The sequence below is a fragment of the Blastomyces gilchristii genome, assembly GCF_000003855.2.
Source record: "Blastomyces gilchristii SLH14081 genomic scaffold supercont1.17, whole genome shotgun sequence".
In the NCBI taxonomy this organism is placed as follows: Eukaryota; Fungi; Ascomycota; class Eurotiomycetes; order Onygenales; family Ajellomycetaceae; genus Blastomyces; species Blastomyces gilchristii.
The window spans coordinates 1,124,497-1,140,274 of NW_003101666.1; the positions used below are offsets into that span (position 1 = coordinate 1,124,497).

At 45.4% G+C, this 15,778-nt stretch overlaps 4 protein-coding genes across 4 annotated transcripts; 2 read left to right on the forward strand and 2 right to left on the reverse strand.

Moving 5' to 3' along the window:
• Positions 1–120: 120 nt before the first annotated feature.
• On the forward strand, positions 121–2,995 carry BDBG_07155 (histidinol-phosphatase (PHP family)). The gene is made up of 4 exons (XM_002622598.2): positions 121–437; positions 597–880; positions 1,111–1,647; positions 1,747–2,995. The coding sequence occupies exons 2-4, from the start codon at positions 722–724 to the stop codon at positions 1,993–1,995; spliced, it is 945 nt and encodes a 314-aa protein (XP_002622644.1). The 5' UTR covers positions 121–437; positions 597–721; the 3' UTR covers positions 1,996–2,995.
• Positions 2,996–3,786: 791 nt separating this feature from the next.
• Positions 3,787–6,740, reverse strand: BDBG_07156 (uncharacterized protein; the record flags this gene model as incomplete). The annotated part of the gene is made up of 3 exons (XM_002622599.2): positions 3,787–6,006; positions 6,273–6,550; positions 6,734–6,740. 3 exons carry the CDS (start codon positions 6,738–6,740, stop codon positions 5,833–5,835), a joined length of 459 nt encoding a protein of 152 aa, XP_002622645.2. The 3' UTR covers positions 3,787–5,832.
• A 710-nt stretch (positions 6,741–7,450) lies between these two features.
• On the forward strand, positions 7,451–8,617 carry BDBG_07157 (uncharacterized protein; the record flags this gene model as incomplete). Its single annotated transcript, XM_031722961.1, has 6 exons — positions 7,451–7,584; positions 7,686–7,750; positions 7,889–7,949; positions 8,081–8,101; positions 8,339–8,369; positions 8,513–8,617. 6 exons carry the CDS (start codon positions 7,451–7,453, stop codon positions 8,615–8,617), a joined length of 417 nt encoding a protein of 138 aa, XP_031580000.1.
• A 1,535-nt stretch (positions 8,618–10,152) lies between these two features.
• Positions 10,153–15,469, reverse strand: BDBG_07158 (uncharacterized protein). The gene is made up of 4 exons (XM_002622601.2): positions 15,169–15,469; positions 14,184–14,993; positions 13,901–13,961; positions 10,153–13,840 (listed from the first exon to the last, which is right to left on the reverse strand). Exon 4 carries the CDS (start codon positions 13,761–13,763, stop codon positions 11,610–11,612), a length of 2,154 nt encoding a protein of 717 aa, XP_002622647.1. The 5' UTR covers positions 13,764–13,840; positions 13,901–13,961; positions 14,184–14,993; positions 15,169–15,469; the 3' UTR covers positions 10,153–11,609.
• Between the last annotated feature and the right edge of the window lie 309 nt (positions 15,470–15,778).

Below are 15,778 nucleotides of genomic sequence, written 5' to 3' on the forward strand. Positions count from 1 at the left end.
GTTGTAAAGGCTATAGATAATGGAGATATAGACAAAGCTCTCCCATATTTAGCTTGCATGTTTTTATCAGAAACAATCATCTGTACTCTGTACCGTGCACAGCTGAAAATCGGCGTTGTGGGTTGTACCTGAGATCTGTCATGTGATCGGCAAGCCACCCGTGGACCCCGCCGAGGTAACTACCCGAGTTGGATAAGCTACCGGAGCCGCCAAACGTGTGGATTTAGAGCATTCAAGGGGTCGATATAAATAAACAACAGGAAACTCCCAGGCTATATACCCTTAAACATATTCTTTCTTTTCGCCAACCGCCGGCAAAGGACGTGTTCCGTTTTCCATTTTCCGTTTCCTTTTTCCTCGAAGACTACCGAAGTCCTAGTTTTCTACATCAGTAGCAAGCGAGATCATTGGTCCGAAGATATTAGCTCAGGGAATTGGTAAGTTAGCTGAGCTGAGTGGTCGCCTTGGTTTCTGTGTCTTGAACTCTTGATCCGTGATATCAAAAAGCGCCCGTTTTTGTTCTTTCGTGTTTTAGCCGTGAGAGGTCGAGTGACACAGACGTGCTGGGAGATACCTGGCCGCTGACTGCTGGATAGATTGTTGAAAGACCGACGCGCTTCAATTCTTTGCTGCCGTGAAAGCATCCGGGCCGCTCTACTGCAGAACAATACCCGGAAAAAACATTGCAAGAGGGAATCTTGAATTTTCCATTAAGCTCAGCATGCCGTTTTCACATCATAGCCATTCCGGCCAGTTCTGCGAGGGCCACGCAAAGAACTCGCTGGAAGATGTCATTCGGACCGCCATCTCAAAGAAGATGCGCGTCTTTGCTTTGAGTGAGCATATGCCGAGAGAAGAGCAGGATTTTTATCCGGAGGAAGTAAGCTTTTCGTTTCTTTTCTTTTCTTTCTTTTCTTTCTTTTCTTTCCTTTTTCTTTTTCTTTTTCTTTTTTTTTCTTTTTCTTTTTCTTTTTTTTTCTTTTTCTTTTCTTTTTCTTTTTCTTTTTTCTTTTTTTTCTTTTTTTTTTCTTTCTTTCTTTCTCTCTTCGGATGATTAAATGATGATCTTGATAACACAAAAAAGATTCCTTTGGCTGACGGGTGGTATAGATTGAAGCGGGTGGCACCGAGGCGGCTCTAATCGAGAATGAAGCCGCATATTTCAAAGAAGCCCAGCGTCTACGTGAGAAATATAGCTCCGAGATAAATATCCCCATTGGATTTGAGTGTGACTGGATTCGGCCGAGTTCGTTGACGTGGATCCACAACTCATTGGCCATGCTTCCATTCGATTTCTTTATAGGTTCGGTCCATCACGTACACACTATCCCGATTGACTATGATGTCCCCTTTTATCAGAAAGCAAGAGAGATTGCTGGGGGTACAGATGAGAAGCTCTTTGAGGACTACTTTGATGCACAGCTCGCCATGCTCAAGGCGTTAAATCCACCGGTTGTTGGCCATTTTGATCTGATCCGCTTAAAAAGTGATGATCCCGAACGGAGCTTCAAGCAGTGGCCGGCAGTCTGGGAAAAGATCCTGCGAAATTTAGACTATGTGGCAGGATATGGCGGGATATTGGAACTCAACTCCGCTAGTCTGAGGAAGGGAATGAGCGAACCATATCCCAAGGCTGAGATCTGCAAGGTAGATTCAAAATTCCGCACCCTTTCAAACGAGAAGGGAAGGGGGCCGAATGATCTCCGCCACGGTTAACTAACCAAAAAAAAAACCGTTGTGCTGTAGGAATTTCTCTCACGGAATGGCCGATTCTGCATGTCGGATGACAGCCACGGCATTGACCAGGTTGCTTTCAATTACCATCGTGTGCTCGAATTTGTAGAGCAGGTTGGCGTTTCCACCCTGCACTACTTAGAGTACTGCAGCGAGCTACCATCATCGAGCGACAGCTTCGATCGGAGGTTCCCTCACATTAGGCTGAACTCTATCAGTCTTGCAGATCTCAAACAGCTGGCCTTCTGGTCACAGCAATAACTAGTGGTAATCCCCGAAAGAAAAGGAAAAAAAAACCATGACGACACCAAAAGACCCCAGTCCAACCCCAACCTGCAAACTACCCTTCCGTTCCCGGGGTATCCCGTCCAAAGCGGTGGCATATGCAAGCCAAAGAAACGTTCCTGGTTGCATGGTTTTCAAATCTACTGCTCAAATTTAGCCCTTAAAACAAAGTACAATGTGCCTCCGCGTCCTGGTTTGTGGAACGTGCTGGCATTCGCACAAGGTCTGAAAACGACAAGCTTGCATTATTTTTCTTCTTTTTCTCTTCTTCTTCCTTTGTTCTAGATGTAGATGACACATACTCTACTCCGACTCAAGCAATAGGCCGGTCAGGTTCCTTATGTGGACGGGATGACTTGACCCGAACCTTAATATTTAACCGATGCCTTTATCCGCTTGCGTGCAACGCCATTGAGAAAAAGAATAAGAGAAAAAGCAATTGAGAAAAGAACCGAAAACAGCAGTTTGCTAAATTCCCACTGATGCCCCAATCCAGAAAACAACCATGCGCTAGTCTCCGTTCTTAGTGGGTCGGCTCAAATTATTCTTGGACGATCGTTGTCAGTTCCCGGGCAGAGCGAAACCCGCTGGCAGGATTAAAAAAAGAAAAGAGAATAGAAGCGTGGCCAAATCATCACCCAAAAGTTTTGTATGCAGCTTAGCTACACACGAGTTACATGTGGTTAACCAAAGAATCATGACTGATAAAACAAAGCAACGGAAGATTTACCGATAGAGATATTCAAAACCGCCCACATGGGCATCTTCCTTCTCCCGGCTTCAAAACTACACATTACTCATTAGTTACCATCCCCTCTATCATGCTTGTTAATTCTCCGCAATCGGTTAATCCTCAGCTTCCAACAGCCAATCGGCGGAACAATAGGGAAAATGAGGTGTGTAGTTGTAGATGTTTTTGTAGCTGCGGACCTTCCTAATAAATGTCCTTAATCCCGCGGGGATATCTCATATCGACAGCCTGACCTGATTTTTCGATTATGATTTTTTTTTATTTTTATTTTTTTTTATTTTTATTTTTTTTTTATAATAAAATGAAAATCAGGTATGTCTGTTCTAAATGAGTCCATCTCCTGTTGGGCAATTGGCCGTGTGAGTCAGTCACTCGCTCTCTTTTAACAGATATTAATTAACTTAATATTGAGAAAATATTGAAGAAATTGTAATTAAAAAATATATATATATATATATATATATATATATATATATAATAGAGATTGACAGTATTTATATTAATACTATCAAATTTATGAGAAAACCACAGAAATAATTTATTTAGAATCTAGCTTCACTGAGTGATAAATTGACTAAATGTTGTAGATATGATATAGAGATAGTAATAATCTTGTATTTGGGCGGTAGCTTACAAATCATCTAGGCCCGGTTAACTTACTACTGTATGAGAAATGGATGATAAATTCATCGGGGAACCATCACGCATGCGTCCGTGAGAAAGCGCTGCTGGCTTTTGGCCCTTGAGAGGGGACGTGTTAGTTTTTAGTAGTGTGTGAGTGGAGACGTTGTGGTGATAATTGTTATAGGTTGGGCGCGGGGGGAAATAATCGAGGAGGTTAAAGAGGTTGATAACATGGCGACGGAGAAAGGAAGGACACATATAATAATGAATGAGAAGGGGTTGGAGGAGCTGATTACGGATGTGCAAATTCTACGTGATGTTTGTATCTTTCTATATGGTTTATAACTTTCACTACTGCGTAGCCCTTAGCATTATTTCCTAATTCTGGTGAAACATCTTCCTCTGAAAGGAATTTGTGTACGATCCTGGCTGGAGCGGGTTAGCGAGGCGAGGCTGAAGGTGTGGGTTTTCTTCCTCTTGGGCGTGGAGGGAGGGGTTATTCTGCTTTATTATTATTATTATTATTATCATTTTGCCTTTGCTGGACTCGAGCAAAACCTCCCATGAGTCCCTGAGTCCCATCCCAGCTTAGTGCACGGGCAAAAATGTGCACGAAGAGGAATCTAGATCTGCGCCGAATCAGGACATGCGAGGAGCTTTGAGAATCAATTTAGCCTGTAATTATTTATCGCCATGGATAAGGATTTACGCATCCACATTATTGAGGGGTAGATTCGGACTTCCACCACAAGAAAAAAAGTCAGGCCGTGAGATGGAGAACGTTTTTGGACATGCACAGGTTTCATATCTCTGTGCTTTTGGTTTGGGCGAATACACAGTAACTACCAGTCTGAGAAATGGTCGTCTATAACCTGCAATGGTGCGGAATGGAGGATGTTGAAGACGCTTTGTTGACTCGCGCCTCAAAGGGAGGGGAGGGGGGGATGTGAGTGGATCGGCTCGGATCGACAGGGAAAAAGTCACAAGTAGATAATTAATTTTGAACTCTATTGAAATATTCCGTAAATCTCATGAGGACAGAGTAGTAAACTTGTCCATATAACTAACTAGCGATTCAAAGATATATCAAAGGGCCATCCTTCCGCTACCCAGGACATATTTCTTCCTTCGACAAAGCAAGTTCTCTCGTCCAAACGATCAAGGGCCAAGGGAGCGTGAACATTTAGGACTGAGCACTAGAGGAGAAGCGGCTTATCCTGTCAGGGCCTAACAGCGATGACTTTGACAAGATAGGTGGGTACTGATAGATTTCTCAAGTAACAAACACTCCTGGCTGTCAGCCAGAGTCCATGGATTGTTTCGCTTGCCGCTATAATTTTTCATCCTCCTCGGAACGGGACGCTGAGACATAAGAGATTGATGTGCAATATCTGGACAGGCGGGCAACAGTGGTGTTTACATGCCACACCAGGCACAGGGTCAAAAACGAATCACAATATAAAATTGATAAATAATTAAGTTCTTCAGATATTTGGCCAAGCAATCAGTAAGGGAGAGAGGTAGGCATCCTCATGGTCTTTTTCTGACATGTATTTTGGGCGGCTATTGCGAGAAATCGAAGCGTGAAGTTAAGAGATCAAAGTTGACCCTTGCCACTTTAGACAGTTCCGCGGGGTGGGTACTAGGGCCGGTTCCAATGATTGATGGGGATCATATTTTGTTCTTCTCGACGATTCTAGTTCTTGTATCAACAAACACACATCCAGATTCTGAATTCCGTACGGAGCCTTTCTACATAGTAGTAGGAGGACAATGTAACTGGAAGAGCTGTAACCTGGTTGGAGGTTTTCTTTTCTATCTAGCTTTGGTGAGTGTGAATATTGGTAACTAGAGTTCAGAGGAGAGAAAGCAACCAACCCTGCGTACAGGGTCAACTAGCTCTAAGCCAGTGTCAACACTAATTCCTCGCAAGACACTAAAAACGCATCAGGCCCCTGATCTCAGTGATCTGAGCCTGAGAGTTTGGCTGGATCCTTGGTAGTCCTGGACACTAAATAGGAACAGGTGAGGCCTCTTTGTCTTTGGCTGGCGCTCAGATATCAAAATCCCCGAGTAACTTGACCCGACCGGTTTGAGGTTTATTGATGTGGCGCGTCTTCCCGGCGGTCTTGCAATGCGAGCCATCGACGAGAGGGAGGAGAAGAAGGAGAAGGAGAATGTGCTTTGATCGATATCAGGATGGACATGCTGTCCACCACAGCCAGAATAATACGACGGAGATATAAAACTCCCGACTGTTAATAAGTGTCCATTTGCTATTGGGTCAAGCCGGCCTAATTTCCTCTGACTGGTAGGGTGGTGTTCCCGTCCAAACAGACACTTCCAGTGTCAGGTAGTTGGTAGGTACATCCACCGATTCCACAGGACAGGAATTGGGGGAGGACGTCCACAGCATCCACAACATCCCACAACGCCCATCACGCCCACATCATTCCATTCGTAGGCCTCCCTCCCCTCTCTGCCTCTCTGCTGTAGCCTGTAGGCGTTGCTGCTGGGGGTGTTTGCGATCGGGTCAGGGACGACGGTGGTGCAGCAGCGCGGCGCGATGTCCGCAGGGATGGCCAGATGGCGGGTGGATTACGTATGCAGCACTAGCTAATTAGCTAACTAACTTAACCAACTAACTAATTTGGGCGTTGTTTAGGGCTTGGACCGTGCAGGATCGATCCCGAGGTCTTTCTTCCTCACCAAGACTGGAAAACTCACCACCAACCAACATCACCGCATCTACTACTACTACTCCCACCAGACAAACAGACAATGAACATTGGGCCGTCCCAGCAATCATAACCACGACACACAGGGATCAGCAGGCCTCTTACGGCTAGCAAGGGCGGGAGATAAATAACTCTCCCACTTCCTCCCCCCTCCTCTCCTCCTCGCCCTTGACTGAATGATTTTGATGCTGGTCGTCGGTCACTCGCGAGGCTTCTGGCAAGCGGACGAAAACTGCCGACTTTTGCTGAATCCTTGAGGACCACTTTTGGAGAGGGGTCGAGTCATCTAGGCAGCGCTCTAGACCTCGAAGCGGGGCATCTACTGGTCGAACCGCCCGCCATGGCCCATGAGGGCCCATGACCTGGCGCGCTCGTGTCTGTGGCGTCCGATCTACTGCACACCTGTGCCAAACCCCGTCTGTTGGATTTAAGGGTGTCAGCCTATCTGCAGAGCTTGCTCTCCACTAAAATGATAACTCTACCGCAGCCACTGGTCATTGGATGGTATTAACAGCCAAGCGCATCCAGGTGCAGCCCCCAATAAGCGTCCAGCCCAAGGACTCAAAACTCTGCATATCCAGCATGGGACAGACGATCGAACGCGACATCTTTTTGCTGCGAAAGTTGACTAATTAGATTTCAACGCGATTCCCGCAGTGGATTCCATCTGGAAACCACTGAGCTTTCAACCGGTGGCCCCAGAAGCTGACATTTCCCCGAAGCAAAACTCAGGTATAGAGGTGCTACTTTCGGGTTGAAAAAAAAGGTAAAAATTTTTTAAAAAAATAGCATGTGTGATGTGGCAAGCTGCAGCAGAATGGATTCGAATGGATTTGAGCTTCAATTCAATTGCTCGGAAGGCCGTTCCTTTTCCTTCTTCGTGGTCATGCCGTCTTTTCTTCTCTAGCATTTCATCCCGGATGCCTGTGACACCACACTTTAAAATTTTTCTTTTTTCTTTTTTCTTTTCCTTTTTTCTTCTTTTCTTTTTCTTTCTTTATTTTTTATATTTATTTTCTATATTTTTGCACTTGATTCTTCAACTGTGCCCCTTCGGATTTCTCCAGTTCAAAACAGGCGGGTTGATTTTGCCCCACCTCATCGTTCAAATTAAGTATATAGTGCACCTCCCCTCCCCGCCGGTCCCTGGATTTAGAGCTCTCTGCCACTTGACACTGTGAGCTTCCAATCGTTTGAATATTCGAGACATTCGTTACTTCTCCTTCAGCATTTGTCCTAAAGAATCCACCAGCTCCTCCATTTTATACGCCTAAAGATTAGATATCGATTTGGACAGTTATCCACTGGGTCTTTCGCTATGGGTGTTACAAAGACAATACTCAAGGCCGGCAACGGAGTCGACAAGCCCAAGACAGGGGACGATGTTGTGATCGACTACACAGGATGTCTCTATGACCCGGCGGCCGCGGATAAACATTACATGGGAGACGAGTGAGTTTTGCAACCGATATGGAAAGACCGATGAGCTTAGAAGCAAGGCGAAAGGGAAGCAAGAACATCGACTTTACGCTGACCCTCTAAATCCGGGATAGGTTTGATTCATCCAAAGATAGAGGGGAATTTAAAACTGCAATTGGCATTGGAAAGGTCATTCGAGGTATTTGCGCCATTTCTGTTTTTTTGAGTGGCGAGTTGTTCTCCAAGCACGCTGGATCACGAGCCACTCCCCATCGAAAATCTAAATTCATCACTCTGGCAACATTTCCGGCTGATCCTTGGGCCCTACACAATTAAGGCTGGGATGAGGCGGTTCTGAATATGACGCTTGGCGAGAGGAGCATCCTAACTATCACCCCGTAAGTCGTCTCGTTCCCCGGGTCGTTTTCGATATGTATGGAAAGGAACGCAACATTTGGTCCAATTACCGTCATTTTCATGCAAGGAAAATGTCTGGCTAATAATTTCCGTTTTGGGCTTTGTGCTACAGAGACTACGGGTATGGTGACCGGTATGTTACTTTTTCATTTATTCGTTATACCATCCTTGCGCAAAAAGAACAGGACCAAAACCAGACTGGGAAAGAATGTGACAATTACAGCCCCTCCATTCCGGCCCCTGTTCATTCATTCATTACTCGTCCAGTGTAATGGAACATGGCTTTTAAGTTCAAAGGGATGGGAACTTGAAGTTTATATCAGATCACTGACCTTTCCTTATCATTGGCGGCCTTCTAGTGGTTTCCCAGGTCTAATCCCACCAAACTCGACTCTCGTTTTGTAAGTACCAGACAGGCACCCAATTTTTCTCTCATCGTTCTTTTGCCAGTTTTCCCCTTGTCGTTTTGGCATGCATAGTTCACCGCTCTTCGTTCCTGAATCCTTTTTGGATAATTATTACCCTAAGCCTTATTTTCGTTTAGCGGGTTGCTTTAATCCGGCTTACGGCAGGTCCACTTATCCGGGTTGGCGTGCCTGCAGTGGAAGCTCCCGGCCCCTCCGCCTTTGCTGATTTGTTGAACATTTGAATACGACCTCGCGCCATCCAGCATTGCATTTCGAGATATCTTCCCCCCAGGCTTAGCCAACCAATTAAAAGCGAGAACATAATTGCCCGCTAACGCATTCTAATTCTATCACACAGCGAGGTCGAACTCAAGGGAATCAATGATCTGCGGAGTTGTTAAATTGGGACAGGCGATGGGGTGGCGCCAACCCGACAAATCGAGAGAGATGTTTGAGGACTTGAGCCCACGGAACAGCCCTCCGCGCCGGAAATTTTTTATTCTCGAATGCTTCCCGAACCCTTCTCCCATCAAACGGGCGTCCCACAAAATCTAATCCGCATCCCGCCTTCCTACGTCCATTATCACACCATTCTTGCGTCGCACCATACCTTTCTTTGCTCGTTGCCCGTTACTCTGCGTTCCTTGATCCATTATTCGCTACTCGACACAACAAAAGAACCTAAAAGAAAAGACAACCTATATATACTTCGACTAGACAAAATCGGCTGCATGATTCCAAAAGCAGGCAGGAAGCCAGGACAGGGCACGGGATAACAATTAATGCATCTCGCGAACTAACGAATGGAGTCCTGCAACCGCGGCTCTCTTTCTCCTATATTGGTTTTCGTTTCGCCTCCTATTAAAGAAGTCATCGAATAAGATTTTTGTCGTGGGGTGTATCATTTTTGTTTGCCCAAAGGAGTAGCTTCTGCACGTTTTCGCATTTAAGAGAAGAAAAAAGATTCGATTATACAGAATTTTGAGGGGGAAGATTTTACTTTTTAAAAAACAAAAATTGGGGGTTGGAGGATCCATTGCTCATTGTTCTGGCAATTTCTTTTCTTTTCTCTCTCATCGGCACCCCCTCTTCGCAGCTCCTGATTTTTTTTTCTCTCTTTTTGCCCTCTTTTCTCTCTCCTTTTTTTATTTTTTGTGTTGCACCCCCGATTATCTTCGTACCCTTTTTAATGACCCCCCCATCATAATAATGTCTGGTTTTAAGCCTTCACTTACATTTACGCTTAAACGAATGTTTTGCCCTAATGCCCTCATGCCATGTCTACGTCGTCGCCATGTTTTCCTTTCTCCTTTTCTTTCTTGCTTGGTCAATTTTTTGACCCTTTCACAAACCCTTAATGCCTTATACGGCTTCCATTCATTTATTCTTGACAAAGCATTTCTTTTAGCTTCTTTTTTTCTTTTACCTGTTTTAATTTTTAAACAAAACAATTTCCGGGTGCTTCTCTTGTTTCGTTTTATCCCGCTTCACCTGCCACCGATTGATTACCTGTATCCGCCTCGTCTTGCTTCCTCTACTCTTCCTATTTCATATTATTATTATTATTCTCCTTCTTCGTATTATTTTTAGGGAACTTTTGAGCCATAGGCTCTCCTAATCTAATCTTAACCATCTTTGATGCGATTTCTTTTCTTTCTCTTTCCTTTCTTTTTTTTTCCCCCCTTTAACGCACGGAGAACGGAGACAAAAAAAAAGAGCTCTCGGCAGTTTTTTCCAAACATGGTGGGTGGTTTGTGTGAATGATAATAGATAGATTGATAGATGCTGTCGGCAATAACAATCCCTCTTCTTCTCCTTCCAACCGCTTAGTGGCCTCTTTTAATTATTCCAACATGTTTCATCATAGTATACATAGATAGTTCTCTCTTATTGTCTAGCCGTTCATCCTACATGCATTCAACATTCTACGCAATTTATATAGATATATGTATAATTCTTTCATCTCATGAGGTGGAGAAAAGCATGGAGCATGGGTACATGACTTACATATAGTAGTAGTATGAATAGAAAGAAAGAAACAAGTTTTAAATATGCCAATCAGGTAAAATCATATATAATATAGAGAGCAAAAAAAAAAAAAAAAAAAAAAAAAAAAGAAAAAAGAAAAACTTACTTCTACTCATAATACACATACGACACACATACATTTTTTTTGTTTAGTTTTCATGAACTAAATAAAGTAACTAATAATAATTAAGACATACAAAAGAAAAGAAAAAGAAATTGAATTACACAAAACTCATGATGAAGACAGAAAGTATGAATGAGTGAAGAACAAAGAAGTTTTTAAGAAAAAATAGTAATTAGCTCAGAGTTGGAGTTAGTTAGACATGAGAAAACAAAGGAAAACTAAAAGGAAAGAGTAAAGCAAAGGGGTATAAATAGAAGAAAGTAATATGGTGTAGTAAGTAGTAAGTGATAAGTAGTAAATAAGTAGTAATAAGTTGTAGAAAGAAACATAAAAAGAAACATTGCTGGTGTGTTGTGTTGTATGGTGTGAGATTCTATACATATTGCATGTTGGCTCTGCAACCTTCTTCTTTCTACCTGAGAAAGATTTGATAGACAGATAGATGATAGTAAGGGAAAAAGCTGACATGAAACCATAAAACAGAATTGAACATTGAAAACCCTGTAAATTTGATAATATGCACAAGTTTTTGTGTGAGTGTTAAGTGTGGTGTGAGATATTCATTATGCATGTAGCAAGCACTGAGGACAAAAAAATAGAGCATAGGTCAAGGAAGGGTACACAACCAGTATAGTTAAGTTTGAAGAAATGATTTGAAAATGAAGGGGAAAAAAGGAAGACAAAAAAAGGATCGATTTGGCTTTAGACTGCGTATTTTGCAGTTCCTTTTTTTTTTTTTTTTTCACTGGCCACTCTTCCTTGTTTCGAGATCTCCTCGTGCCTTTTATGTTTTTGCTTCTCTTCCCTCTCCGCTGACAAAGAACGGAATGAAAAACGGTTGCATCTGTTAGGGACCGCGTTGGAAACGGTAGCGGGAATTCCAAAAACGCCGCACCACCGCTTTGCAACGTTGATATTTCCGTCTCGCGCTCCGCGACTCGGCCAATTGTAGTTGAGAAGAAATCGGCCAATTGCAATTGAAGAAAGACGGCGGAAGTGCTGGAAACGAAGAAGGAAAAACAAGAAAAGAGAGAAGAAGGCAGCGAGAAAAATAAAACCAAATCTCACAGGGGATCCATTCCCTAATTCCACCCAAGCGAATTCTCAGCCATGACAGGGGCACTGATCATCTGATTCCGCCCGCTCCCTGATCCACTACTGGTGCTCTGGCTATCTCGTGCACCATATGGGGTTGGGCTTGTGTACCCATCCGAGCGGCCACCACTCATCAAGGCATCCGTGGCAATCGGTCCAGCAGCACCACCGGCAGCACCGGCGATACCAATTTGGCGCATACCACTTGTCAGTGAGCTTGTGCGGCGGTGGAGCTTGCGCCTCTTGCGGTAGCGGCGCGCTACGAAGAACATCGCCGCACCATACAAAGCTGCACCACCAACGACACCAAGACCAATTCCGACGGAGGTCGCCTTGACACTGGAAGAGCTGCCTGAGCCACCAGGTCCCTCAGTTTCGTCGTCACCTCCCTCGGAACCCCCTCTGCCACCGCCAGGGCGTCCAATGGAACCGCCGCTGCCGCCGTTGCCTGGGTTGTTTTCCTGGTAAATTGGCCCTCCGCCTGGCAAGAGAGGAATGGAGGGGTCGATCATGGACATGAGTTTGGCAACCGACGGGTTGGAGTTTTGGTAGATGAGCGAGTAGGGGCTGTGGATCGCGACGGATAGTTCGTCGACCAAGTGCTTCGGGATATACATAACAGCTAGTGTAGCTGTGTACTGGAGAGTATGCAGCGCGCCATAGGGCTGGATGGATTGCATGATGACAAGATCGGCTGCAACCTGCAGACCATAGCTAACGCCGATGGGAACATAACTGAAGACTTGAACATTCGAATCCCTGTTTGAAACAACAAGCCCATAAGGGAGCGAGCTGTTGAACCCAATCTGAATCAGCCTCGAGTTGGCTGGTGCCTTAGGAATGCCCGAATCAGGAGAGATAATTCGAGGAAGGGAGGAGGGCTTGTTCGTTTCCGATGGGTTTGGCGGGACAGGGGTCGGTTGGAAGACAATACTGGTCGGGATTACCATCGAGGTTAAAGAATCGGTAGAGATTGGCTTCTTAGTTTCCTTTGACGACGACGATGGTGGTGGCGGCGGCGGCGTTTGAGTGGCCGAGGAGGTCGTGGTCGGCGTTACAGTGGTAGAGTTCTTCGGTGGAACCCATCCTGTCGGGCGGTCTGTCGGATTGGGGAAAACGCCAGACGGAGTGGTACTTGGAGTGGGTATAACAAAAGTAGAACTGCTATTCTGGGACGGGATCGGGTCCGTGGATTTTGGGGGCAGCACGGTGGGTGTTGGGAAAGGTGGAAAAGTAATTCCGCCATCTGTGGTATTGCCAGGCGCCGAGGTGACCGGCATCGATGCCGATGGGCTCGGCGTTGGGGTAAAGATCGGCGGAATGGTGATGGAGGGAAGATTGAGGGTGGGGAGATTGAAAGTGGGAAGATCGCTGGAGGAGGATGGGAGCGGTGTCAAATCAGTCAAATCAGACCTAGTGCCGGAGGAGGTCGAATCGGTAGCTGAATCAGAGCTTGAGCTGCTCGATGGACTCGGGAATAGAGGGGGTAGGGTAAGAATTGGGCCGTCCGTCGGTTCGGATTCGGTTTCGCTCGCGGTTTGGGTTCCCTTGGAGCTGTCACTGGTAGTGGTACGGCCAGTGCCACCAATGGGTGGAGTGGGGGTACCAAGGCCTGGAAGCTCAAGGGTTGGGAAGCCCTCTAACAAGCCCTGCTTACTGCTTGATGAAGAAGAGGGCGACGGAGAGGGTGTTTGAGCCGGGAAACCTGTCGCGCCACCTTTGTGAAATGAGACGCCTTCCGTTCCCGAGATTGAAGCGGACGGAGGGGCAAATAGTTTGGGCAGTCCAAGGTCGATTCCGCCCAAAGGGGATGAGCTAGGGTTGTCTTCAGGGTCTTCACCTTTTGGGGTAGCGGAGGCGTTGGGGAAGCTTGTATCAACAGTTGTTGTGGACGTGTGGCCTCCAAGCGTGTACCGTTCGCCATCAGGACCTACGTAAACAGTGACAGGGATGATGACGACAGTAGGGCCTGGGTCGACTTGCGGAGCGCGCTTCTCTGCTGGAGCGGCAAAGCCATAGTAGCGATTAGCTTCTCGTGGAAAGTAATACTTTGGTCGACCTTGTGCACCAGCGTTAGCGGTTTCGCATAGGGGAGCCAGTGAGAAAAAGGCCGCTAGGATAGAATATGTTGTGGCCCGCATATTGACGGTAAGTTCCGTCTAGGCCAGCGTTTTCTCGCTCTTGGTATCGTGAAGGGCCTCCAATAGATTTGTCAACGCTGTAATCCCAAATTAGACAAACTAGAACTCCAGACGTGGGTTCGAGGCAATTGTCTTACAGTTGGGCTTTGGACAAATAAATGAGTGTATACGACAAATAGATGTCGAATGTTATTGTTTCTATTTGTAAGTTAGCATCCAGAGCGTCTTTACTTGAAGAAATAGGAGAAATCCAGATGGTAAATATATAGAGCAGCAGAAACAAGGCAGGATCATCACATTGATACAATTTATCTGAACAAGAGAAAAATTGCAGCAATCAACACATAGACAATATTTCGGTGAAGTGATAATCAGCAGGAGCAGGGACTGAGATACATGATAAAGAGAAAAATAGCTTACCTATCAAAGGAGCGGAAAGGGACAAATGTCCCAGAAAAAAGAAAAAAAAAAGGAGTGACGAAAAAAGCTGGAAGTTACAACTTCCTGCTGCAATAAAGGCTAGACTACTGAGTAGGGTATAAAACTACCGCCTCGATCCTCGATAGCCGTGGTGGTTATGCAGAAAAATCGCAGAATTCGACAATCTGCGCGGGCGCAGTGGAGGCTGGAAACAAAGGTTCGTTTCCGTTTGTATTGTTCGAAGATCAATCCCCTTTCCAGTTCCCTAGGCATTCATATCCCGGAGTCAAGCAACGGACTTTAAGAGGGAATATGGAGAGACCAGGCAATCGATTATTTTGGCGAGTCCTTGAGGGCATCCAACCCAGCTTCGTCAGGTACCGCGTTGTATATAGTGGCCGGTTCGATAGACCAAATAATACAGTGTGACCGGCACGTGCACACACACACACACACACACACTTTTCCCAAAAGTCTTGTCTTTTCTTTCCCTTGTCTTGGTTTTTTCTTCTTTTTTTCCGGCAGTTCCTCTTGTCGAAATATGGCTATTCCAACTCAAATCAAAAATATTGAAAATAGTATTTTCTCTTTTTTGATTTAGATTTAGACAAGATGGAAGAGAACGTGATGGGATCCGCGAGTAAAGTAGATTCCCTTTGGGAAGACTGAGGGCGACCGATACTATTAGAAGTGTATATATATATATAGAGTTCGACGTGGGTTATGGTGAAACGAGCGGCACCAAAGAACTTTTTTGGTATAGGAGTGGCCGGACGCAACGAGGTGAGTTTAAACGGGGGAGGAGGAGATCTATCTGTCCATTGTTATTATATTTGGTAGTGTTTTCTTTTCTTTTCTTTTCTTTTCTTTATGAGTTGAGTTGAATGGAGGTTCGTCATGAATAAATACATTGCGCAAATTGGGAAGGGAAAGTGGAGGAGGAGGGGGCTGACGAGGAAAAAGGGGCAAGGGAAACAGCACGCACGAGAAAGGGATTGTCGGATCTGAAGAGGTCGCTGGGGGGAGAAGAACGACTGGATCGTCGACAGTCGACGCAGAGGATGGCGACGGAAGAGGAGAAGAGGAGAAGAGGAGGAGAGGAGGAGAGGAGAGGAGAGGAGGAAGTGAAGAGAAGATGGAAGATGGGATGAGTGAGATTTGGGCGGTGGAGAGGAGATGAGATGGGGGACAAGACAAGCGCCAGCGACATGGTATTATCTCATACATACGGTACGGAGTACAGAAAATAATAATCCTTATACGAGGCTGACAACAACATTCTGTTTTTAGGGTTCAGGGGCTAGACCCACAAATTTGCTACCCACCCCGCGTGCCCAATCATAAAGTTACCATTCTCTATAACAGGGATAAATTACCATCCATACCATACCAATACGAATCCTGTGAACAAGGAACAAGGGAACAAACAAGAACCACCTTAGTTGGTGGTGATATTAAAATTGCACACGCCCCCTGCACCATCATAATACAATAATTACGCTTGTACATGTACAAGTATTCATAATAATACCCCTGCATCTACGTAATCCACCTGCTCAACGCCGGCCGCTTCCAAGCCAGAGTGGCCCACTTAA